Source organism: Anabrus simplex, chromosome 1, assembly GCF_040414725.1.
Source record: "Anabrus simplex isolate iqAnaSimp1 chromosome 1, ASM4041472v1, whole genome shotgun sequence".
NCBI lineage: Eukaryota > Metazoa > Arthropoda > Insecta > Orthoptera > Tettigoniidae > Anabrus > Anabrus simplex.
The window spans coordinates 525,242,366-525,268,710 of record NC_090265.1 but is presented as its reverse complement, the minus strand read 5'-3'; the positions used below and the strand labels follow the sequence as shown (position 1 = coordinate 525,268,710).

The 26,345-nt window shown below is 42.1% G+C and overlaps 1 protein-coding gene across 6 annotated transcripts in view; it reads left to right on the top strand.

Moving 5' to 3' along the window:
* The window catches only part of LOC136857082 (uncharacterized), a 138,921-nt gene extending 120,842 nt beyond the window's left edge, over window positions 1–18,079 (top strand). For all 6 annotated transcript variants that reach the window (XR_011017532.1, XR_011017531.1, XR_010858507.2 and 3 more), the window contains one exon: window positions 16,209–18,079. Coding sequence is in view for 1 of the 6 variants with exons in the window: in XM_067135465.2 (XP_066991566.2) it covers window positions 16,209–16,224 (16 nt within the window). In the remaining 5 variants the exon portion in view is untranslated. The remainder of the gene's footprint in view (window positions 1–16,208) is intronic.
* Window positions 18,080–26,345: the final 8,266 nt, after the last annotated feature.

The window sequence follows — 26,345 nt, the reverse complement described above, 5'->3', positions numbered from 1 at the left end:
GTTTCTGCCGCTCTCCTGCAGATTTTGTTTATATGTGCACGCTTGCGCACGCGCGCGCCACCAAATTACTTGCACAAGCGTGCCTCCAATGTAATCGAAGCCTAAGAAACGAATTAATTGCAAGTCCTACTACATCATATTTATAACTGACCACTGAGAAGTCACCTACTTTCAGGTGTCCGAGACAGACATTATTTTAGTTTTTACGATTGACTTTACGTCGCACCAACACCGATAAGTCTTACAGCGACGATGGGACAGGAAAGGACTAGGAGTGGGAAAGAAGCGGCCATGCTAACACACATGGGTATGTTATCACGAAAACTATTAAACGCAGTATTTCCTTTCTAGGAATTGTAGGATATAAGGGATGTCATGGACACAAAAGTCGATCAGAGACGTGGGGTTGTGTTACATTCATGGAACTTCGTGGAGCAAAACATGCCACTCCATCTGATTCTCCGCCTATATTATACTTCAATTTATTTTTCACTTTCTCTCTGTCAACATACGTCGGCTAGTTGATCTTCATCAAGAGAGAGCAGTCCGCGTTAAGTTTCAAAGAAGGTATTTCTGACCCACGAGATTTTCTCAACCAGGGGCGGAAAATATTGTCTGAATGTGGATACTAGTAATTTCAAGTGTGTCACAATTACGTCACTTAGACCGCCTTGTAGTATTTCTTTTCCGCTGTTAACTTGTACTATCTATTGGCCATATGCTGTTTGTAAGTTATACAACAGTGAAGACATAGGCCAAGTTACTAAATTTAGTATATTGGTCTATGAACTGTGTGCGTACTATAACATTTCGCTCTTTAAGTACTTAGAACTTCATTATTATTGGGGACCCCTTGGATTATCGTGGGGTCCCCCACGGTTCCGCGGACCGCAGTTTGGGAATGTCTGACCTAGTACACACAACGGCTATCCCTGAGTGTAGTACAGCATTATAATTATATTTATACAGACGGAAGTTTACAGGAGTCTTGCTCCTTTACTGAAGGGTTAGCATAAAGGCCTTAGGTTCAGAGGGCGCCGGATTCGATTCCCGGCCGGGTCCTCTGGCTCGAGGATTGGGCTTTAGTGATCGTATTAATGCACATCTTCACTTTCATACAACACATCACACTACCAACGACCACAGAAATACTCAATAGTGAATACAGCCTTCCATGTAGGGTTGGCGTCAGGAAGGGCACCCGGTCGTAAAACTGGGCTTAACCCGCATTAGTACCTACCCCAGACGATTGCGAATAGGTCAGGAAAGAAGATCAGAGTTTTACAGGGGAGCGTGAACAGCTCAGTGGCTTAACTGCTAGCTTCCCAGCCGGAAGACAGATTCGAATCCATGTTAACCTGAGTTGAGATGTTCTTCTCAAAATTCTCGTGGCTTCAGGAAGGGCATCCGGAATTAAACCAAAAAATGAGCTTGGTTGGCTCCCGCGACCCCATAAATATCTGGGATAAGCAGAGAAAAGCAAGGAAGAAAGATTGAAGTGTTATCGTAATGCATCACAAGAGAATAAAAATCACGCCAGTCATGTTTATTGTTGACAGTATGTTCATTTTCTTTTCCCAATTTGCTTTACGTCACACCGTCACAGATAGGTCTTATGGCGACTATGGGATAGAAAACGGCTAGGAGTAGGAACGAAGCGGCCGTGGCCTTAATTAAGGTACAGCCCCAGCATTAGCCTTGTGTGAAAATGGGAAACAACGGAAAAACCATCTTCAGGGCTGCCGATAGTGGGGTTCGAACCCACTATCTCCCAGATTCAAGCTCACAGCTGCGCGCCCCTAACCGCACGGTCAACTCGTCCGGTATATATGCTCATATCAACCTACCTTAGCCACTTAGGTGTATGTTTACCAATTGCTTTGTAAACGATTAATAGGAAAGCAAGTCACTCTACAACTAGCCCACATCCTGTCAATTTCCTCTGAAACCTAAATTCTGTTCCTGTGTTTGGTAATGAGGAAGTATGGAACCAACCGTTGACCTTGAGTGTGCCACTTGCCAGACCGTGGTTTCTCCAGCGGTTCAGTCCCACTGCAGGGAATTCCTGCCGATGTTATATAATACTGTTGTGTTGAAGAGCAGCTGAACTCAGTGTTTGTTTGATAGTCGCGAGTGATGGATATCTCGAGGTGGCTGTGTTTGGTGTGCCTGCCAGTCTGTTCCTTCTTCACCGTGGGGGCGTTGCTCATCATCACAGGACTGTTAGGATTCGCAGTGTCCATCTACCTGGAACAACACCCGGACAGTACTGACCCCGCTTTTTCTGGTGAAGTAAAAAGCGCCAGCTTCGCGTTACTAATAGCAGGGGCAGTGTTTCTTGTTGTGATGATCATCATGATTTTATGTTCAAAGATACAAAGACGACCTAAACGTGACATCTACAGGGCCAATGAACAGTGGGTATGTACCAGACAGTTCAGATTTTTTTTACGAAATATCAAAGCGTGTTTATTTTCTGTCGCTACTTCTCTTTCTTTAATAAAAATGTTATTGCTTTTATGTCCCATTAACCACTTTTATTCGGAGACGCCGAGGTGCCGGAATTTAGTCCCGCAGGAGTTATTTTACGTGCTAATGAGTTGGGGTCAGAACGCCACCGCATCTCTGTACGGCTTTCTTTCCTCCAAATTTCTGTTCGCCTTCGAAGTAATGTTTCTGGCACTTGCATTGTGAATTCTCAAGACCTGGATTCGAACCTTCACGTTGACCGTTCTTTTGTGATTTCAGTGATTTCCCGTCTTAATCCCTAGAAAGTTTTAATGACATCTTTCTAATGAAATTAAATGGCGTATGGCTTTTAGTGCCGGGAGTGTCCGATGACATGTTCGGATGGCCAGATGCAGGTCTTTCGATTTGACTCCCGTAGGCGACCTGCGCGTCGGGATGAGGATGAGGATGAAGACAACACATACACCCAGCCCCTATGCCAGAGAAATTAACCAATGATGGTTAAAATCCCCGACCCTGCCGGGAATCGAACCCGGGACCCCAGTGACCAAAGGCCAGCACGCTAACCATTTAACGTCTTTCTAATGTGCCACAATCACTTCTTTCCCTAGTCTTGGTACACACAGCAGTGCTGAATACTTAATGTTTCTGGCGCTTGCATTGTGGATTGAGAGGACCTGGATTCGATACCTCACGTCGGCTATTCCTTTATGACTTTAGTGATTTCCAATTTCAAGATAGCTGGGGGTATATTTCATATTGATTTTGGAGACAGATATTCTGCCTTAAGGTCTCGCATCATTTAATTTGGCATGTAATCATTACGAATTTTATGATGTCTGTTCTTTCGCGATGGCTAAAATAAGATACGCAATACAAGATTTCCAATAACACACGAAAATACAGTGTTCAGTGGCAGAAAAGTCGTCAGAATTGTGACGCATTTTGAGCTCTTGTTCTAAACAAACACGGCTATGGTTACTGAAGTGGTACAGTATGTGCCAGGTACGGCTGTTACCAATAATTCCAGCACTATTTGGAACTTAAGTTACATATCTATAAATCGTATGTACATTGTGGCGTTTTGCTTTCTTCGAAGTGGACTATCCCCACCAGATTTCAGATTACTTACCATGTGTTTTGTAAAACCCTATATAAATGTGGACCCTAGTGCCTCTGCCCTAGACAGACCTGATTTTGAATATCTTGGCCCACACCCAGGTTCTTATTCATATTTTCATTTTTATTAGTCCCATCACATAAATGATGCCTACCAAATAGCACCGAAAGAGAGTGTCCTGCCCTGTTTGATTATCCAGCGACGTTTACACCAAATTCGTTCGCGATCGCATAAAATGGCAAGGTCAGCCTTCCTCGCGTTACTCTTTTCTCCTTCCTTGATTACTCCAATTCGTTAGTTAGGGTTCCCATTTTCTGAGATAAATCCCGGACACCTTGTCGCGTTAATGCTAAGATTTAAAACACAAATCGCAATTGAAACTTTAGTATTTTTGTGCGTCGCTGAAGTGTCAGACAAAATAATATAAATGGCACGACGAGGCAGGACATGATCTAATAATTGTACTGTAGATGCCATTACTGGTGTGAAATGTTATATTTAACAATGCATTCTGGTTACAGCTTAAAGCAGTTATACTGTATTTATTTTGAAAGTCGAGGAGTGCAATGTGATCATTTTTACTACTCTTGTTTACATTAATTTACTGAATTACTGCTTTATTCTTCAGGCTACTTAACTTCTCAGTGAGTGAATCCTTATTAGGAACTTAGTGTCTTCAGGCACCACATGAAAATCAGGATACATCACCTGCGTAATATGCTAGTACCAGCAAAGAATTAACAGTTCTTTCTTTCCTTCTTTCTTTCTTAATCTGTTTACCCTCCAGGGTAGGCTTTTCCCTCGGACTCAGCGATCCCACCTCCACCGCCTCAAGGGCAGTGTCCTGGAGCTTCACTCTCTGGGTCGGGGGATACAACTGGGGAGAATGACCAGTGCCTCGCCCAGGCGGCCTCACCTGCAATGCTGAACAGGGGCCAAGGAAAGGGATCGGAAGATCGGAAGGGATAGACAAGGAAGAGGGAAGGAAGCGGCCGTGGCCTTAAGTTAGGTACCATCCCGGCATTTGCCGGGAGGAGAAGTGGGAAACCACGGAAAACCACCTCCAAGTTGACCTCCCGAGGCTGAGTGGACCCCGTACCACTTTTCAAATTTCGTGGCAGAGCCGGGAATCGAACCCGGACCTCCGGGGGTGGCAGCTAATCATACTAACCACTACACCACAGAGGCGAACATTAACAGTTTCTTTTTGTAACTTTTTCCTATCACTCGACAACCGAACAGATTTGCTCAGTGTGTTGCAGCTCGGGCAGTTATGGCTGCTAACTGTGCGCTCAGGGGCAGGTGGATTCGAATCCTCCGTCGGCCATCCTCAAAATCCTCATCTCCAGGCAAATGCCGGGCTGGTACCTTTCGCAAGACCACGGCCACTTGCTTCCCATACCTAGCCCGCATAATTACACCTACACCCACAGGCAACACCCTAACACAGCGGTAGGTTACGTCAAACTCACTCCCATGTGGTGTACCGGGAAAAGCAGTGGAACCTCTTCGGACACCCCCAGGACCAAAAGCCATACACTAAAAATGTTAAAATCTCTCCACAGTAAAAAAGGCATCATAGAGAAAATGTTTTGAGCCTGGTATTGTCAAGCAAAATCGAACGTAAGGCGGCGTCGTCTTTACACTGCTAATCTATTCTTCGTTGTCCGGCTCCGTGGCTAAATGGTTAGCGTGCTGGCCTTTGGTCACAAGCCTTGGTCTACTCCTACCATTCTAACTTCTTTACACCACCTTTAAAAACTAAGAGAACAAGTCCTGTGTGTCTGCAAAGGTATTCTACTTCTACCAATCTGTAGTCAAATCATTCCCGTACCATTCAACTTTATTTAGTATTTCTTCTTCTGTGATCCGATCTATCCATGCCACCTTATGCATTTCTGTTCTCACTCTTTATAAGCTGTATATTGTAAGGTAAAAATGTATATGAAGTTTATCAGTGATTTTCTCTAAGAGATCCATATGTACTGTACCTAACTGTGAAGTGCTTGTGCTAGGCTTCTCACTTTCATCTATCTTCTCTTGGTCAATTCTTTTCCGACCCCGACGGTATTAGAGCATTCGAGGCATAGGATTTTCTTCATTTTCACACCATTTGGGACCCTTGTCTTTCTTTGGCCGATACCTTCATTTTTTCGAAGTGTCCCTTCGATTTGTTTTCCCTCTGATTGGTGTTAATTCGAGGATGGCTGCTCAGTTGTACTTCCTCTTGAAACAAAAATAATCATCATCAGCACCACGTAGCATTAATCCATTAACAAGTGATTTCGAAGAGTTGCTTTTCAGCTGACCTTTTTTTTTTTTTTTTTTTTTTTTTTTACATGTTGGTGATGACTGTTGTTTAAAGGAGCCTACATCTAAGCCGTCGGCCCCTACATCTTGCTGACTCATTACTTCTTCTTGAATGTGGTTTAAGACGCAGCAAAAGTATTTCACGTTTATTTAGAGTTGGAGTCGGAAAAAAGAAAGATTTTGCTAAACGATTATCTTCTAAATGTTTTAAAACAGACAAGTAACACATAAATAATAAAAATAATAAAACTGTTACGTTGTTTGACAATCTTCATTCAGGCCCTGAACGCCCTCGGACGAGTGAAAGGTAAAAGGCTTTCACTTACAACGGCTACTTTTTTCTGGTGTAACCTGATAGAATTCCAGGTTTTACCGCCTCAGCTCATTAGCCCCTTTCATAAGACATACTTTCTTTTTCTTTCTTTCTTTCTTTCTTTATTTCTTTCTTTCTTTCTTTCTTTCTTTCTTTCTTTCTTTCTGACTTTCTTTCTTTCTTTCTTTCTTTCTTTCTTTCTTTCTTTCTTTCTTTCTTAATCTGTTTACCCTTCTGGAGCTACAGACTCTGGGTCGGGGGACACAACTGGGGAGGATGACCAGTACCTCGCCCAGGCGGCCTCACCTGCAATGCTGAACAGGGGCCTTGTCGGGGGGGATGGGACGATGTGAAGGGATAGACAAGGAAGAGGGAAGGAAGCGGCCGTGGCCTTAAGTTAGGTACCATCCCGGCATTTGCCTGGAGGAGAAGTGGGAAACCACGGAAAACCACTTTGAAGATGGCTGAGGAGGGAATCGAACCCCCCTCTACTCAGTTGACCTCCCGAGGTTGAGTGGACCCCGTTCCATCCCTCGTACCACTTTTCAAATTTCGTGGCAGAGCCGGGAATCGAACCCGGGCCTCCGGGGGTGGCTACACCACTACACCACAGAGGCGGACATAAGACATACTGACATACAAAAATTACCCCACTGAAGTACTTGTCTCTGACCGAGCGAGTTGGCTACATGCCAGGAGTCAAATAGCTGCAGGCTTGCATTCAGGTGATAGCGGGTTCACATCTCACCAATGCAACCTGAAAATGGTTTTCCATAAATTCACATTTTCACACCAAACAAATGTTGAGGTTTTACGTTAATTAAGGCCACGCCCACTTTCTTATCATTCCTAGCCGTTTCCTTATATTTTGTTGCCGAAAACTTAAGCGCGTCAGTTCGACATAAACAGCGCATTATTATTATTATTATTATTATTATTATTATTATTATTATTATTATTATTATTATTATTATTATTATTATTATTATTATTATTATTCGATTGGCCCTTTAAGGATGACGTAGAACCATTAGGTAGCATTTGTCCTCCTCATCCTCTCGCTTTAGGTCTGTCGTCATTCTTGTATCCACGTAATTCGGAAATAATAATAATAATAATTATTATTATTATTATTATTATTAAAACCTGTGACACATTCAGCCCTGTAAGGTCCTTGGGCTGCCAAGACGACTGCTGCCCTGCTTGATTGCCCCGCAAATATTGCAAAGCATGTGGTCAGCGTGAAGATTTGCTCACTCGTATCACTTGGTATTCTGACTGGATTCACTGCCTCTCATGTGTGATTATTTTGCTCAACTCTTGGCTGGAAGAACCGCGTGCCAGCCCACGGTCGAACTCGGGACTTGAGATTGAGAAGTATGGCTTTGAGTGGCGGGAGTGTCCGAGGACAAGTTCGATTGAGAAGTAAACTCGCTATACTTATGCCACGCGGCTGGTTTTACTGTTGTTGCTGTTGTTGTTATCAGTATTAGCTGTAGTAATTGTGTGAATAAGGGCATAGCTTTTTTTTTTTTTTTTTTGCTATTTGTTTGTTTTACGTCGCAATGACACAGATAGGTCTTAGGGCATAGCTTACCGGGCGAGTTGCTCGTGCGGTTAGGAGCGCGCGACTGTGAGCTCGCATCCGGGAGTTAGTGGGTTCGAACCCCACTGTCGGCAGCCCTGAAGATGGTTTTCTGTGGTTTCCCATTTTCACACCAGGGAAATGCTGGGGCTGTACCTTAATTAAGGCCACGGCCGCTTCCTTCCCATTCCTAGGCCTTTCTCGTCCCCTCGTCGCCATAAGACCTATCTGTCTCGGTGCGACGTAAAGCAACTAGCGACAGGGCATAGCTTTGGGGCTTCGAGTGAGTGTAGAAACGTTTCATAACAGCCGATGTCAGTGCTGGGATTCGAACTTCGGATTTGTTAACAGAGCATTTCCTAATTCTTATGTGAATCTTTATTTGATATACTGCGTTAAAATATAAGACTACGGCGCCGTTGTCTAGGGGTTGATACAATAGCTACCGCCCTAAATTTCGGATTGCCTGAAGCACATTACTTGAGGCAACAACAACAAAATTAGCCCAGAATGATCTCATCAACTAATTCCGAGTAGCCTACATCGTGTCACTCGGATGCTGTATGGCTTACAGTACACGTACCACTTCTTGATAGTGATGGAATCCCCTTGCTCGGTTGTAAAACTGGCCTTGTTTGCCGATACCGAGAATCGTGACGAAACGTGACGCGAGTACATGCTGCATACTTCAGGACAGTACTCTGAAGAAGTCCCAATAGTGGGCGCAGAGAGCGGTTTGGTTACTCAGAATACCAACAGAGCGCGCGACCAATACAGAATTGCAACTACGATTTCGATAATTTCGGTGGCAGACCCGCTGCTACCAATCTCGAACAATATGGCTTTTTCGTATTCAATATTTGAATGACGTCCGGCTCCATGGCTGAGTGAACATCGTCTTTGCTTTCAGTCCTAGGGACCCCAGGTTCAATTCCAGGCCGTGTCGAGGTATTTTAATCGTGAATTTTTCATTTCTTTGACACTGGAACTGGATGTTTGCGCTGTCCAGAACGTTCCTACACATCACACACAATAACACGAGTTTCCCATCCATGGCAGATGACACCCACCCTATAATAATAATAATAATAATAATAATAATAATAATAATAATAATAATAATAATAATAATAATAATAATCATCATCATCATCATCATCATCAAATCATCATCATCATCTGTTTACCCTCCAGGGTCGGCTTTTCCCCCGGACTCAGCGAGGGATCCCACCTCTACCGCCTCAAGGGCAGTGTCCTGGAGCTTCAGACTCTTGGTCGGGGGATACAACTAGGGAGTATGACCAGTACCTCGCCCAGGCGGCCTCACCTGCTATGCTGAACAGGGGCCTTGTGGAGGGATGGGAAGATTGGAAGGGATAGGCAAGGAAGAGGGAAGGAAGCGGCCGTGGCCTTAAGTTAGGTACCATCCCGGCATTCGCCTGGAGGAGAAGTGGGAAACCACGGAAAACCACTTCCAGGATGGCTGAGGTGGGAATCGAACCCACCTCTACTCAGTTGACCTCCCGAGGCTGAGTGGACCCCGTTCCAGCCCTCGTACCACTTTTTCAAATTTCGTGGCAGAGCCGGGAATCGAACCCGGACCTCCGGGGGTGGCAGCTAATCACGCTAACCACTACACCACAGAGGCGGACAATAATAATAATAATAATAATAATAATAAATCAGTTTGCTGTATGTTACGGTTATATCACCTCCATGGAGAGACTGAATATTGACAACCTGTGAGTCCACAATTCCATTCTATAAGCAAACGTACAACTTGCAAAAGGTAAAAGTCATATGCCTGCTAATCAGGAGTCGTGGTGGATTATCAAGAACATTCGTAGCGTTCTGTATGATTGACATTGTGCTTACTGCCTTCAAAACATCGATATCCATGTTAAGGAACCATTTTCTGTGGTTTTCTTTAAAGCCCATTGATTCGGTTGTTCATGCACCATTACGCACATTTAACAATGTACTTTCTTCTGGTATAAAGTTTACTTTGCCTTTTGGACAGCCTATAAACTGAGGAAGTGTTATGATGTAATAAATAGGACGTGGATGTTTATGAAAAGTCATATTTTGTTCCCTGACTTTATTTGCATATCTCACTGGTTTTTAAAGCAAATCCGGCGATTATCGTTTAAAAGTCATATATAGGCCTATATTGTAAATGCATATTTCGGTCTTTTTAACATTTTTATTGATACATTGCTGGGCTGAGTGGCTCAGACGGTTGAGGCGCTGGCCTTCTGACTCCAACTTGGCAGGTTCAATCCCGGCTCAGTCCAGTGGTAAGCCTATTTGAAGGTGCTCAAATACGGCACCTCGCCGTCTCCGAAAACCGTAAAAGTAGTTAGTGGGACGTAAAAACAAGCAACATTATTATTATTATTATTATTATTATTATTATTACATTACCATATTTTGAGCATTTTCGATAAAAGCATCATCATCATCATCATCATCTGTTTACCCTCCAGGTTCGGTTTTTCCCTCGGACCTAGCGAGGGATCCCACCTCTACCGCCTCAAGGGCAGTGTCCTGGAGCTTCAGACTCTTGGTCGGGGGATACAACTGGGGAGAATGACCAGTACCTCGCCCAGGCGGCCTCACCTGCTAAGCTGAACAGGGGGCCTTGTGGAGGGATGGGAAGATTGGAAGGGATAGGCAAGGAAGAGGGAAGGAAGCGGCCGTGGCCTTAAGTTAGGAACCATCCCGGCATTCGCCTGGAGGAGAAGTGGGAAACCACGGAAAACCACTTCCAGGATGGCTGAGGTGGGAATCGAACCCACCTCTACTCAGTTGACCTCCCGAGGCTGAGTGGACCCCGTTCCAGCCCTCGTACCACTTTTCAAATTTCGTGGCAGAGCCGGGAATCGAACCCGGACCTCCGGGGGTGGCAGCTAATCACGCTAACCACTACACCACAGAGGCGACTAAAAGCATCATACGGTACTTTTAGTCATATTTGGACGGTTTGGTGGCACCTCTAACAGTGCATTTCCAGTAAAAAGAATGAAACGGCGTATGGCTTTTAGTGCCGGGAGTGTCCGAGGATAAGTTCGGCTCGCCAGATGCCGGTCGTTTGAACTGACTCCCGTAGGCGACCTGCACATCATGATGAGGATGAAATAATGATGAAGAAGACACATATGCCCAGCCCCAATACCAGCGGAATCAACCAGTTATGGTTAAAATTACTGACCCTGCCGGGAATCGAACCCGGGGCCCCTGTGACCAAAGGCCAGCACGCTAACCATTTAGCCATGGAGCCGGACATTTACCGCAATTAAGTAGGTAAAGGGAGAATTTAAGTCACATTCTGAGATATTCCTCACCAGACGGTTTGAAGAATACCGTTATAGCCTACAGTTCATTGCTACCCGTTCAAGCGAATACTGTAAAGAAGTTAGGCCTACTGGCATTTTAACTTAATTGCAGTTCATTTATGGACTTAATTAGTTTAGGAAGTGAGCATTTCTTGTTCAGTTTAAAATTTTAACATTTTTTACTATTTCCTTATCTTCTAAAATGTTAAATATTCGATTCATTTCTAGTTTCTTGAATCCTATTTTTCCTCAGTATCAAACTTCCAACACTGGATCAAAAATTCGCTTCGACTCTTAAGATGTTACTTAGTTTTCTTGCAGAACTTTCTTAAAGGTAGGCCACCGTACATAGTCTAAAGTAATTTGTTTGCTAGCACAGCCAATGAAAATGGACTGCATTTAAATGTGTATATTGGACAACAGATATGAGATAATTACAACATAATTTGGCAATCAGTCACCACTGATCTGCAGTTAAGAGTGTCTCCCAGGTGGCATATTCTCTATCTGTTGCTTTCCTAGCCTTTTCTTAAATGATTGCAAATAATCTGGAAATTTATTGGTAAATTATTCCAATCCCTAACTCACCTTCCTATAAACGAATATAACGCCCCAATTTGTCCTCTTGAATTCCAACTTTATCTTCATATCGTGATCTTTCCTACTTTTGAAAACACCACTAACTTATTCGTCTACTAATGTCATTCCACGCCATCTTTCCACTGACAGCCTCGGAACATACCACTTAGTCGAGCAGCTCATCTCCTTTCTCCCAAGTCGTCCCAGCTCAAACTTTGCAACTTTTTTGTAACCCTACTCTTTTATCGGAAATCACCCAGAACAAATCGAGCTGCTTTTCTTTCGACTTTTTCCAGTTCTCGGATCAAGTAATCCTGGTGAGAGTCCCATACACTGGAAGCATACTCTAGTTGGGGTCTTACCAGAGACTTATATGCCCTCTCCTTTACATCCTTACTACAACCCCTAAACACCCTCATAACCATGTGCAGAGATGTGTACCCTTTACTTACAATCCCATTTATGTGATTACGCCAATAAAGATCTTTCTTTTTATTAACACCTAGGTACGTACAGTGATCCCCATAAGGAACTTTCACCGCATCAACGCAGTAATTAAAATTAAGAGGACTTTTCCTATTTGTGAATCTACCGAGTTCGATAGGTGCAGTCGCTTAAGTGCGGCCAGTATCCAGTATTCGGGAGATAGTAGGTTCGAACCCAACTATCGGCAGCCCTGAAGATGGTTTTCCGTGGTTTCCCATTTTCATACCAGGCAAATGCTGGGGCTATACCTCAATTAAGGCCACGGCCGCTTCCTTCCCACTCCTAGCCCTTTCCTGTCCCATAGTCGCCATAAGACTTATCTGTGTCGGTGCGACGTAAAGTAACTAGCAAAAAAAAAAAAAAAAAAATGTGAAACTCAAAACGTGACGTTTAACCCACCCCGTTTATTATCATACTATTGTCCGACTCGTTGACTGAATGGTCAGCGTACTGGCCTGCGGTTCAGAGGGTCCCGGGTTCGATTCCCGGCCGGGTCGGAGATTTTAACCTTCATTTGTTAATTCCATTGGCTCGGGGTTTGGGTGTTTGTGCTGTCGCCAACATCCCTGCATCCACGCATAACACTATCCTCCACCACAGTAACACGGAGTTACTTACACATGGCAGATGCCGCCCAACCTCATCGGAGGGTCTGCCTTACAAGGGCTGCACTCGGCTATAAGTAGCCACACGAAATTATTATTATTATTATTATTATTATTATTATTATTATTATTATTATTATTATTATTATTATTATTATTATTATTATTATTATTATTATACTATTGCCTACTCTCCATCTCACAACATTATCCAGGTCATTTTCAGTTGCTCACAATCTTGTAACTTATTTGTTACTCTATACAAAATAACCTCATCCGGAAAAAACAAGAATTTAGCGTAGCAAATTTCACAGTTGTGATTTTTAATTTATAAAGGGCAATAGGCGTACATACTTTTTTTTTTGTTTTGCTATGGGCTTTACGTCGCACCGACACAGATAGGTCTTATGGCGACGATGGGATAGGAAAGGCCTAGGAGTTGGAAGGAAGCGGCCGTGGCCTTAATTAAGGTACAGCCCCAGCATTTGCCTGGTGTGAAAATGGGAAACCACGGAAAACCATTTTCAGGGCTGCCGATAGTGGGATTCGAACCTACTATCTCCCGGATGCAAGCTCACAGCCGCGCGCCTCTACGCGCACGGCCGTACATACTTTTAAGGCCATATGTGCTTGCATAATTGAACTATTTTTAGGTCTTGAAACATCCGAGCCCTAGTGTATATATAGTGGACAAGGTGGTATAAGGTGTGGCAGCTGTTGGGTCGGAACTATACGTCGTCCACTTGCAGTAAATCATTATTTTTTATTTACACTAGAGGTTCCCAAACTGGGGGTGGGGGGGGGGGGTGGTGAGAGATGTATAAGGAAGCCACACACTACTTACTCTGAAGAAAAAAGAAACATGTATGTGAGTGTTCCCATGGCACTGCAGCCCTTGACGTGCCTTGGCCTACCAAGCGACCGCTGCTCAGCCCGAAGGCGTGTAGATTACGAGGTGTCGTGTGGTCAGTGCGACGAATCCTCTCGGCCGTTATTCTTGGCTTTCTAGAGCGGGGCCTCTATCTCACTGTCAGATAGCTCCTCAATTCTAATCACGTAGGCTGAGTGGGCCTCGAACCAGCCCTCGGGTCCAGGTAAAATTCCCTAACCTGGCCAGGAATGGAACCCGGGGCCTCCGGGTAAGAGGCAGGCACGCTACCCCTACACCACGGGGCCGACCTTATGAGATTAAAACAAAGAAAAATGACTGATAGGAGTGAAAGGAGTTGTTCCTGTGTATTTGAATTGATGTGGTCTGTTACGCTGTCAGTCCATCTTTTCATCGGACGTGCAATAAATCTTTTCTTTTCCCACTAGGCACATATTGTCGGGTTTCTTTTGGTATCCTCTTTCTGCCCATTCACCCAGCATGTCTCTTGCTGTGTTGTCTTTGTACTGAAGCACATGTTCAATTCTTAAAGGCAAATTGTTGTTTTAAACATTGTCAGGTAAATTCATCTCATTGGAAATGCTTAATTTGCCTACATGTTTATTTAAATTTCTTATCAGGGCTACACTTTGGATTTGAAGCAGCAGTTCGATGTTGGCAATTTGTTGGCGTATGATTTATTTTTTATATTTCAATACACTCTTGTTTTAGACCCACATCCCAGTTTTTCTATTAAAAAGTTACTATACTATAATGCATTTTGAAATACTCTCATTTATTCTACATTATTCTCAAATATAAGTGGTTCTGAGGAAAAAAATGCAATAACGGTCATGGGATTTGTAGACATCGGAAAGGGGTCGCAAGGTGGAAAAGTTTGGGACCTGCTGACTCTATGCATACTGATGTCGTATATAAACCAGGCATTGTTCAAGATAACATAAATCCTATTTATCTGGACAATAACTAGCAATCTAATACTTTAAACAAATAACATTTGAATCACTAATTGCAGAAACCACCTAACTGCACTTTTTCAAACTGTTGGGAAAATGAAAAAAACTGTGTGGGAGTATAAGTTGAAGTCTGATCTCCGTCTACTTTTTTAAAATTAAACTTTAATGTGCTAGAAAAGTGTAGTAAACGAGAAATAAGTTTTGAAAATTTGTTAATGCCATAAACAATTTTTTTAAAATTTTGCACTTAGGTTGTTTCTGAAATAAACAACTTTTTTCTGTTAATTTTTGTAGCAATTATTAAAAAACAGCTAATTGATTAATCTATGCAAGTTTTAAGATGAAAGGTTATGTAAATAACACCGTTCTATTCATACAAAATTTAACAGACATCAGTTAATGAACCACAAAATACAAATTAGAACAGTAAAGCCCTTTCTGGCTTTATTCAACCTCTGGCATATCCTCAGCAGGTTCTCTCTCGGTTGTTAGCCACTGAATGATGCTGTCATACAAGTCTTCATAACCAACGGTGTAGTCCATTAATTTTTTCAAGTCTTTTACATTCTTTTTGTTGATTGGAACCCAAAATCAAAAATTGCGTTGTGCAGAACCAATTGAAAGTTTTTAAAGTTATTATTGGCTACAAAATGTTTTTACTTGCTCAATAATTTTATATCCCTTTAATAATATTATTGTAATCAACTTACCTTTCCCAAAGGATAAGCTTTCTCGGAAGGTAGCTCAGGTGGGCTGTCAGTTTTCAGTTGTGCGAAAGTAGATGAAAATCCTCCAATAAACGCCTTTGTCACAACTTGTCCTGAAGTATCTTTATAGTACAGAAACTGTTTGTAACTAGAAACCTTGAATGGCTTCTTACGTTCTCTTGGTACTTCCCTGCCTGATGTTTCATTAGAGTTTGTTATTTCCTGTACGATATAGGCCACCAATGTTTAAAACTTAAGACATCGTCCGAGGTAAGACGATAAACGGTAAAACGACCTGACACGCTTGCCTTGCTCAGCATACTCATCTAGAGTATAAATTCTGACCACCTTCCTCAAGAGCCGTTTAATACTTCCAAAATTCCTGTCCTGTCACAAGGCAAAAAAAAGTGGCCACGGACAGGGAAGTTATTCGTAATCGCCTCAAAATGACCTCTGTCACAGGGATTCAATAAGAAACGCACAACTTTTTGATTCTGTGTGAGTCACAAAATAGGTTATCCTAACAGGGCCACGGACCGTCATGAGTGGAGGAATGAATTTACCGCAGAAAGAACCTAAGCGACGGTGCTTAGGTTCTTTCTGAAATAAACACATTATTTACACAGTTGCCTAAAAGCATTGCTTGTTTGGAATATGGGTTGTTTCTGCTAAAAGAAACCAATGTATTTATCTCCGAATAGTGCAATCCAGTCAAAAACTCAATTTTGATAAAAGTGTCACTTAGGTGGTTTTTGAAATAAACGATTCATTTATGGTACGTTTAGAGGAGATTCTACTCTGAAGTAAGATGATAATGGCAAAGATAATAATGTGGTGTTGTTTTTTCTTTGCAGAGAGACGCCATGCTAAGACTGATCGAGGAAGCGAATGTCACTCACCCGATGCCGCGCGTCTTCGTTCCGCCGCCGCCGCCATCACCGTCAGAGGTTTCGTCCAGTGACGTTACGCCACCCCCTTGCTACATGGAAACTCCTCCTCCTTCTTACGATGTTGCAGTCGGTCAGCTCGCAGGAGTCCATCTACCAATAAAACATGACGAATGTAATTCAGAGGAAACTTCGAGTAAAGATGTACAAAACGATAGATGACAATACTACGTTCTCCCAGGACGATAGCACTTTTAAAGTCATTGAATTCTGTAAGCTGCTGAAGGGCGACCGTTGGACTTCATTGTCGGAGAACAGCCTTCCACCTGCCTTATCGGTTTATCGCTAAAGAGCTGTCACAGATAATAGCCAGCATCTGGTTGGAGAACAGTATTCTGTACTACACCCGCATGATTTATGACTGAGGAACTGCGTCAGGTAACAGACATCGTCGGAGAACAGCCTTCTATACTACACCAGCCTGGTTTATTGCTGAAGAACTGCCTCGTTTAACATCTATTACGGGAGAACATCATTCAATACAACGCCCACTGCTTTATAGCTGAAGAACTGCCTCGTGTAACAGACATTGTCAGAAAACAGCCTTCTGCATTACTCCCACCTGATTGGTCGTTGAATAACTGTCTCTGGTAACAAATATTGTCGGAGAACAGCCTTTTATACTACACCCGCTTGGTTTACCGCTGAAAAACTGTCTCTTCTGACAGGCATTGTCAGGGAACAGCCTTCTGTACTACTACTGTACCCGCCAGGTTTATTGGTGAGGAACTGTCTTAATAGTTGAAGTACTACTACCCACTAATATGTAATAGGATCATTTTGTCGGAGCAAATTATATTGTAAGACTTATAATTTTAGTTCTCCTCCTGGGTCTTCAGTATGTGTTATCTCTTCTAACTTTCATTAACTACAGTCGGGTGCTTAATATTTTGCTTCTGTCCGATTCATTGCTACTGAATTGTGACTAGAAATACTGTTTTGTCGCTGAACATTCTGCTCAAGACAATTTATTCGTCACAGTTGAATCGATAAATATACTGTATTTTTAGTCATACTTCGAACTTTTCAACTGGAATTGAGTGATTGAAATACTGCCGACGGGAAAGGAAAACAGAATTATATTAAATTATTCAAATTTTTTAGACCCTTTCAGTCGTAAAAGTACTAGCGTTTCGCCCCAGTGTACCACAAGGCTCGTCTGTTGAACTGTCACATCTTTACAAGACGCTGCCGGCTAGTGCGCCGTTGATACACTGCTGCAAGCCTCCTTTCTACCCTAGGACAATGGAGTGGGGCACTACAGGAGATACGTACCTGCACTTGTATAAATGCCTGACTTTGGCTGGTAATTTCACGAATCGCCTAAAGAGCTTGAATATTTTCAGTCCATTAAATTAAATTATGGTTCCCTTCTGTGAACTTAGTTTTTGAATATTATATTATTTTTCTTTGCCTTGTCTAGTTAAAATCCACTTGGGGCCTTCGTTCCGTGGAGTTACTATACGGTAAAGATTATTAATAAACATGTTGAAAACTGCGTGCAGATATACATAATGTCTCGTGATTCTTTTTCAAATTGGCACTAGACCTTTATTTCCTACAAGACAGAATAAATTTATTTTAAGCAATTTCTGAAGATAGTATTAGTGTCATCTTAGTGATGGCAGCTTCTTATTTATTATGGTGGGTAGTTCCTGTAGGGCGCGAACAACTTGACAAAAACTATTGCTCAATATGTAAATGTGTAAATAAATGTTCAATTGTGTAAGATAGAAATATTTTCTTTGATTGTTTTTTAAATTAAAGTGGATATAAAAGTACAACAATCTATACTCATTTTTCTGCTTTCCATTCTTTCCTTTACTCAAATGTAACTAAATCTTTACCTGTGATCGACTCCTAAATGAAAGCTTCTATTTACATGGTACAGCAACCGCCAAAAGTTGAAGATAATTGTTCAGCTTTCAGCTCATTGAAGCGCGTTTCCATGGAAGACTTCGGCTTGCCAGGCTGAGTAGCTCATGCAGATGAGTTCAAGTTAGCGGGTTCGGTCCCGGCACAGTCCACTGGTACTTACAGCATATATATGTAAACCTGGTGTTGATATACTTACCAGCACGTAAAATAACTCCCGCGGGATAACAATCCCGCACCTCGGTGTCTCCGAAGAATATAAAAGTAACTAATAGGACGTAAAAACAATAACTTCTTTTTTTACTTCCTAGTAAGTTGATGACAAAGTCTACTAAGCAGTGAAGTAGACTACTCCACAAGAAACACGGATGTCTGTCAAGTTATTGGCCCGGAGGCTGGTTGAATCCTCAAATAGCACCATCCAAGAGTATGCGATTATGGGGAAACCGCTAAAACCGACAGCAGCGCCGAAATGCGGCGAACTAGGCACGCTGAGTGAGACCGTTTGCCGTTGTTTTCCTCACTGGGTCAGAAAGTGCTAACTTTTTTTTTTTTACAAGTTGCTTTACGTCGCACCGACACAGACAGGTCTTATGGCGACAATGGGACAAGAAAGGGCCAGGAGTGGGAAGGAAGCGGCCGTGGCCGAGCATTTGCTTGGTGTGAAAATGGGAAACCCACGGAAAACCGTTTACAGGGCTGGCGACAGTGGGGTTCGAACCCACTATCTCCCGAATACTGGATACTGGCCGCACTTTAGCGACTGCAGCTCGGTTGCTAACATTTTGCATCACGACCGGCCCTATCAGTACCACCTTTCATAAGACTCGGACACACTAGTCGTGTTCCTAATGTCGTTACTCAGCACCATCCATACCTCAGTGACAGTTTACCAACTTAATTACAGTAATATGACAACAATAGTAACCGGCCATGGAAACATCGCATCGTATCTGCACAGGCTTAGGATTGGACGCAGTCCCGAGTATTCCTGCCACAGAGGACCCCAAAAAGTCGACCACTTAATAGTCGAGTGTAGTGAAGTGAAAATTGAGAGAGAAATGTTTATAAACAGTGTTAGTATAGTAGGCAACTGGCCAATGCAAAAGTCTGTCCTAATCAAAAAGTATTCAAAACCATGTCCGACTCGTTGGCTGAACGGTCAGCGTACTGACCTTCGGTGCAGAGGCTCCCGGGTTCGATTCCCGGCCGGGTCGGGGATTTTAACCTTAATTGGTTAATTCCTACGGCACGGGGCCTGGGTGTATGTGTTGTCTTCATCATGATTTCAACCTCATCACGACACGCAGGTCGCCTACGGGAGTCAAATAGAAAGACCTGCACCTGGCGAGCTGAACCCTTCCTGGGATATCCCGGTACTAAAAGCCATACGACATTTCATTTCATTTCATTCAAAACCATTTGTTAAAAATTTGTGAACTCTTTAAACTTTCAAGCATTGAGAAAAAGTCAAGAAATATGTATGTTAAATGTAATCAATGTTTCTCCCACAAATATGTAAGATTAGTTAAGTGCATGTAGTACTACTGGAGCATGCAGAGAGTATATATAATAAAATAAAAACAATAGTTTTTGAGATCTTTATTCAGTACTATACAACAAAAGTTTCACCAAAGGAACAATATTACACATGTATTACAATTAAACAGGAGTGCGGCGAGGTTGTACAATTAAAATCATTTAGTATTTGACTACACACTTAGAAACTAATAGACACTAAGGAGACTGCCAGACGATGAATGCGCGCGGCAAGCGGGTGAATCACACCTCAATGTCCATGACCTTGGTAAAAAGAAATATGCTCCTGCCACCCTTGCATACAGCACATGCAAAGTGTCCACTACTTGCTGTGGTGTTGTACAAAACGGTTAGCCGCGACCAACGACATGTTTTGCGTATTTCCGCTAAGAATTTTATTAATAATTAAAGAAAATAAATTAAGGAAATTATTAGCTGATAAGAGAATTGCTTGTTTTAATATCCTAGTTTCAGCCGGCTAAAATGAAATAAAAAAATATTTTCTCCACAAAGTGGGTTGGTGGGGGTGCTACCGAGCTTTCATACTGCAATAGCCATAAATGAGATTGAGACTCCGGTGGAAGCTACATTTTGCTCTGCTTGTGTCAAGAGGTAGAGCAAAAATACTACATCAGTCAATAAGTAGCAACAGGCACCCAAAATGGATATAACTTAAAAAGTTAATCAAGCATTTACGTTCTGCCTACTTAAGATAATCGACAGATAAAGAAAACCTGCATGAAACATCAAAAGGAAACATTAATGGTAAATGTGCATAACAAAGAAAATCATCACCGAGGTAACTGATAGCAGAAGAGTTAAATACACGGCCGGTTTCTCTTAGCTATACACATTATCGGCGTGTTTAGAAATTAACATGAGATAACTATAGATCACAATTTCTCTTCAGAACATACGCACAGGCAGAAAATCTAAATGAGATATAATTTAACAAAGTCATAACCATACTTGAAGATTTCGTCTACGTTGTACAAACAGAATACAAATGATCCACAAATGAGAGTTAAAATACACATTTATTATTTCAAGGAATCAAAAGAGCTGAGGATTTTGATAATGATAGTGCATGCACTTTCAGACATGTCCTCGTCATATGTACAGAATTATTCAGTGCGGTTGAAACTATTAAAAAATCGATAAATCGAATGAAATGTTCATGAGAATTTTCTCCTACGTAAAGAATTATAACCACACTTCCCTTCATTGGCACAATGTTCTTGTAACTCCGAAAGAAGCGGACTGTTAGGTGGTTTGACTTATTGGACCTAACAAACACACTCAGGTAAAGACGTCTTACTTACATTGTGAATCGTATTTGAATTAAAAGATCAGAACTTAACATCATCATCACAGCGTTCACAGGCGCTTAATAAGTTGCCTCCATCTTTGTTGATCCAGGGCTTCTGTCTTTCAATCTCCTGCTACGCCCAACTAGTTTAGATCCCTTTCCATATCATCTCACCATTCCAGTCTTGGTCTATCGAGGGGTCAAGTTTTTCTGTGGTATTCCCTCCATCACAGCTGTAGGAACCTTATTATCGGTTTATTCCTCAAGAAGTTCTTGATCCGATATCCGCCCAGTACACTATACTCTGTTTGTCGTCTGACTCCACTCTCTTCCATCTTTAAGCAACCCGAGGATTCGCTACGCCAATTTAATTTCAAATTAACAGATAAATTCAAGAACCTGGGAGCACGGTTCACCACATAAGGAAGTGGACGTCGACGTAAAGGCGAAGATCCAGGCAGGAAACGCGTGTTTCTATGAAGTATACTGAGGTCTAAAGCCCGTTCAATATCGAACAAAGATGAAAATCTACAACACCATAATTCACCCGATTGTACTGTATGATTCCGAAACAAGGACAGCTAGGAAGATGAACAAGGCAAGTTGCAAGTTCAAAAGTAAGTTAGTCCACTTATATTGGTGAGAATTCGGACATATTTAGGTATTAAGGCACAAATCCCACTTGGAAACACTGTTAACATAGGCCTATTTGCAAGATACGCCATTAGTTTCTTTTAATAGAAATCTTCTTCTACCACTTTTCCCACACCTGTGGGGTCGCGGGACCGTACTGTGTAGCACATGCGTGTTTGGCCCTGTTTTAGGGCCGGATGCCCTTCTTGACGCCAACCATATATGGAGGGATGTAATTATTATTGCGTGTTTCTGTGGTGGTTGATAGTGTAGTGTGTAGTCTGAACATTACATTATATCTTTATTGCCCCACCCATAGTATACACCATCGGTATAAGGTAATAAAGAAAGAAAAACTAGTTCGTGACAGGACTAACTACTTAACTCCACTAAATCTATAACTAATTTCCTACTAAATCTATTATGTAGCATCTCACACATGGGTGGATAGCTAGCTCCACATGCAAGACGCTGACTCTACATCTAACTAAACTGACTACTTAACAACATTAATACTATACTAATTCTATTCTAAATCTGACTGTTCGCGGCATCCCACCCTAGTGAGGAACTGATGCCACCCTTCCCCGGGATGCCACAACCAGCCATGTCTCGTGTGGCTCAAAAACCCCTTAAGCTGTAGTCTGAATATGAAGAGGAAAGTGTTGGGACAAACACAAATACCCAGTCCCCGGGCCAGAAAAATTAATCAGACGCGATTAAAATCCCTGTACTGATCGGGAATTCAACCCGGGACCCTTTGAACCAAAGGCCTCAATGCTGACCATTCAGCCAATGAGTCGGACAGCTTTTTTATAGAAATAAATTATATTATTAATTTAAAATGTTTCAAATATATATTACATTATCAGCTGTACCTGCCAGGTTAGTCTGTATAATTGCAGCAGTACTGTCGTCTAGCGGACATGAGTGATAGCAGTCGAGACAAAACATACTTCAAGTAACAACAGTCAGTCAGTGTAATGTTATTGATTACAGCAAACTCCAGATTATCCGGGTATGGATTAACCGGTTTGCGGTTTATCCGTACACCTCCGAGGTTTAATGTGTTATTATTTGTATTTTATTTCCCTTATTCTTGTTTCACAATTTTGAATATGTGTGAATTGCGTGCTCTCGACTGCAAGTGTGTTGGCGGAATGATTTGTTCGAGAACTAAACAAAGTACCTACTGTATGGCAGTTCTTTGTTGGTGTTCCGTGGCAGCAGTCATGGCTACGAAGCGGAAGAAAGTGTTTTAAACTTTAAAACAAAAGCTCGAATTAATTGAAAAGTTTGAGAAAGGACAATCAGTTAAAAAAAAATAGTGAAGGATTATGGGATCGATGCACGTGTGCAACATGCTTCACTATTGGAAAGTGTTGAAATCCTCTTAAATTATGTTTAATAGGGAGATTTTATCATAGTCCGCCTCTGTGGTGTAGTGGTTAGCGTGATTAGCTGCCACCCCTGGAGGTCCGGGTTCGATTCCCGGCTCTGCCACGAAATTTGAAAAGTGGTATGAGGGCTGGAACGGGGTCCACTCAGCCTCGGGAGGTCAACTGAGTAGAGGTGGGTTCGATTCCCACCTCAGCCATCCTGGAAGTGGTTTTCCGTGGTTTCCCACTTCTCCTCCAGGCAAATGCCGGGATGGTACCTCACTTAAGGCCACGGCCGCTTCCTTCCCTCTTCCTTGTCTATCCCATCCAATCTTCCCATCCCTCCACAAGGCCCCTGTTCAGCATAGGGCGAGGTACTGGTCATTCTCCCCAGTTGTACCCCACGACCCAAAGTCTGAAACTCCGGGACACTGCCCTTGAGGCGGTAGAGGTGGGATCCCTCGCTGAGTCCGAGGGAAAAACCGACCCTGGAGGGTAAACAGATTAAGAAGAAGAAGAAGATTTTATCATAGTGATGTTGCACTTCGCAACATTCAGAACATACGAAAGAAATATGAATCTCTAAAACAAAAGGACATTACTGATTATTTTCCGCCAAACGTAAAAAACTGACGTTTCGTAGGCCTATTCATTTCGTACTTAAAGTTTTTACCAACAATAGATATTGTAAGTAATTTTTATATTGGCTCAATTTATTGATAAAAGTTGTTATTGAATTTGTTAATTGCTTGGCATTATTACATTTCCAGACAGTATTTCTTGTTACGTATTACTGAAAGTTTCCTTGTGTATTACAATGCACAAAATCGTATCATCCGTGATTTCAGTTAGGGTTCGTGCGTATTCGTCGGGTGATTAGCCCCGATAATCGAGAGTTTGCTGTAGTTTGAAAAACTCTGGAACGCGTGCTTTAACACGTAAAAGCGTGAATTCCTGGAGAACCACTAAAGTTACAAAGAAAATGCATACGACCTTTCTCGTAGAAAACGGAATTGTAAGTCCACATATTCGGATTTATTTTGTGATAGGACTAACCATTTGCCCATTATTTTGGTTTTTAGAGAATAACACGTGCCCAAGTTCAGTACCATTTTGAAATAGTTCCTTACTGAAAAACCTTAATAGGCTTATATTTGAACTGAATATCTTAGATTTGTCCAAGCCAAATTGCAGCTCAATTGACCCGGTAGTTTAGGCATGATTGAGCGAGAAAGAGAGAAACGCCGTCTCATTTTAACCTGTTACGCGATATTTTGTAAATAACATATTTTCATGCCAATGTTTTGCTAATTTTTTTGTTGCTATTTGCTTTACGTTGCACCGACATATATAGGTCTTAGGGCGACGATGGGACAGGAAAGGGCTAGGAGTGAGAAGGAAGTGGCCGTGGCCTTAATTAAGGTACAGCACCGGTATTTGTCTGGTGTGAAAATGGGAAACCACGGAAAACCATCTTCAGGGCTGCCGACAGTGGGGTTCGAACCCATTATCTCCCCAATATTGGATACTGGCCGCACTTAAGCGACTGCAGCTATCGAGCTCGGTCCAATATTTTGAAAAATCATTATTTAGTCATGTGGCAATTACCTCTGAGAATGTTTGTATAAAATTTCATGAAACTCCACGTTGTAGTTTAGATGTGATGTCGTTTCGGAAGGCTGATAGATAGGCGTCAGATAAAAAAGAAGGGAACATCATTATCTATGTTGTTTTACTTCAGACACTAATTTTCTCGTACAGCGGTAAAAAAATTTTTCTTTTGTCAATTTGCTTTACGTCGCACCGACACAGATAGGTATTACGGCGACGATGGGGTAGGAAAGGCTTAGGAGAGGGAAGGAAGCGGCCGTGGCCTTAATTAAGGTACAGCCCCAGCATTTTCCTGGTGTGAAAATGTAAAACCATGGAAAACTATCTTCAGGGCTGTCGACAGTGGGGTTCGAATGGTTAATGTGGGTTCGACTCCTGACCTGGTCTTAATGCCGGAAAGAGGCTCACTCAGTCTTGTGCGCACAAATTAAGACGTATTTTATCCGAGCTGTTTCAGGCTGACTTTGAGGTTAAAAGATTCAATTCTGGTGCACTAAATTGCCATTTACGGTTGCTGAAATCCGAGAGACTCCTTGTCAGTAGGTTAACTAGCATGTATAAGAATCCTTCATCAGGCCTAATTCCGACACTCGGATGACTCTCAAAATCGATAGTATCTGAAAAGTTCCATGCGATTCCGACGACTTCTTGAAGCGCATTCTTTCCACAAACGAGTAAAGGAAGGCCTATATTTCTTTTTCTGCCAAGTACATAGGCATATCCTTATATTTGACGTAAATGGAAGGAAAAACACTTTTTGAATCACTTGAGCGCTCCTCGCGCCATCAACAGCTACCTTAAATGGAAAGAACGAATTCCTCTTCACATCTCTTTCCTATGTCAGTGTTGGCAATTTAGCCGCTTTATGGCCAAGTCTGGCACTTTTGAAAACCAAAATAGCCACATATTTTCCAAAAAGCCACCTGTGGCATTCTTGGCTATTTGCATTCCCTTATTAGCCACTTTCTAACCATTTTTATTTCCAATCGCCCAGACTTCAGAGAAAGCGTTTTCTAAACTTTTAAAATAATGTTAGTTCAGGGTTCGTTTGAATAAAAATATTTTCCCTTGTGACAGAAATTCGGAGCAGGCTCCCTAAAATTGTATAAATCCTCCAGAAATTGACACCGTTTATTGCCAGTGTTCTAAAAATCTGTTAAGCAGCCTATTACTGATTTGGCTATAGCTTTTGGGGCATGATGATAAGATTGAAAAAATGAAAACCAGTGGAAAAGAAAACTTAACGCGATGGGTCAGTCAGTCTACTAATGTAGAATGTTGGCAAGAAGTAAGTCAATATAAATATGCTGCTGGGAAAAAATACTTTTTCCGAATCATTTTCATTGACTTTCTCTGTTCCCACGTTGCCTCGCACAAATGCGAAAGTGGAGCGAGTTTTAGCCAAGTTCCTGCTGCGTAAAAATTACAAATAGAATGAAAATAAATATCCTATCAGCAATTCTACGGGAAAGGCCTGGACCTCGCCGCGTGGGAAAGTGTTATTTTTCTAACGAAATCCCGTTCATTGTTGTGTATATAATATGTTTGAACAAACGCAGCATACATTTAAGCGAAAACAGCAGAGAAACCCTAAATTGTTGCTGTGGGAATTGCCATCAGAGGGGAGAAAGATATCTATTTCTGTTTGGCGAGTTTGTTATGTCCCACTGTATGAATGAATTCATGAAATCTTGCTTT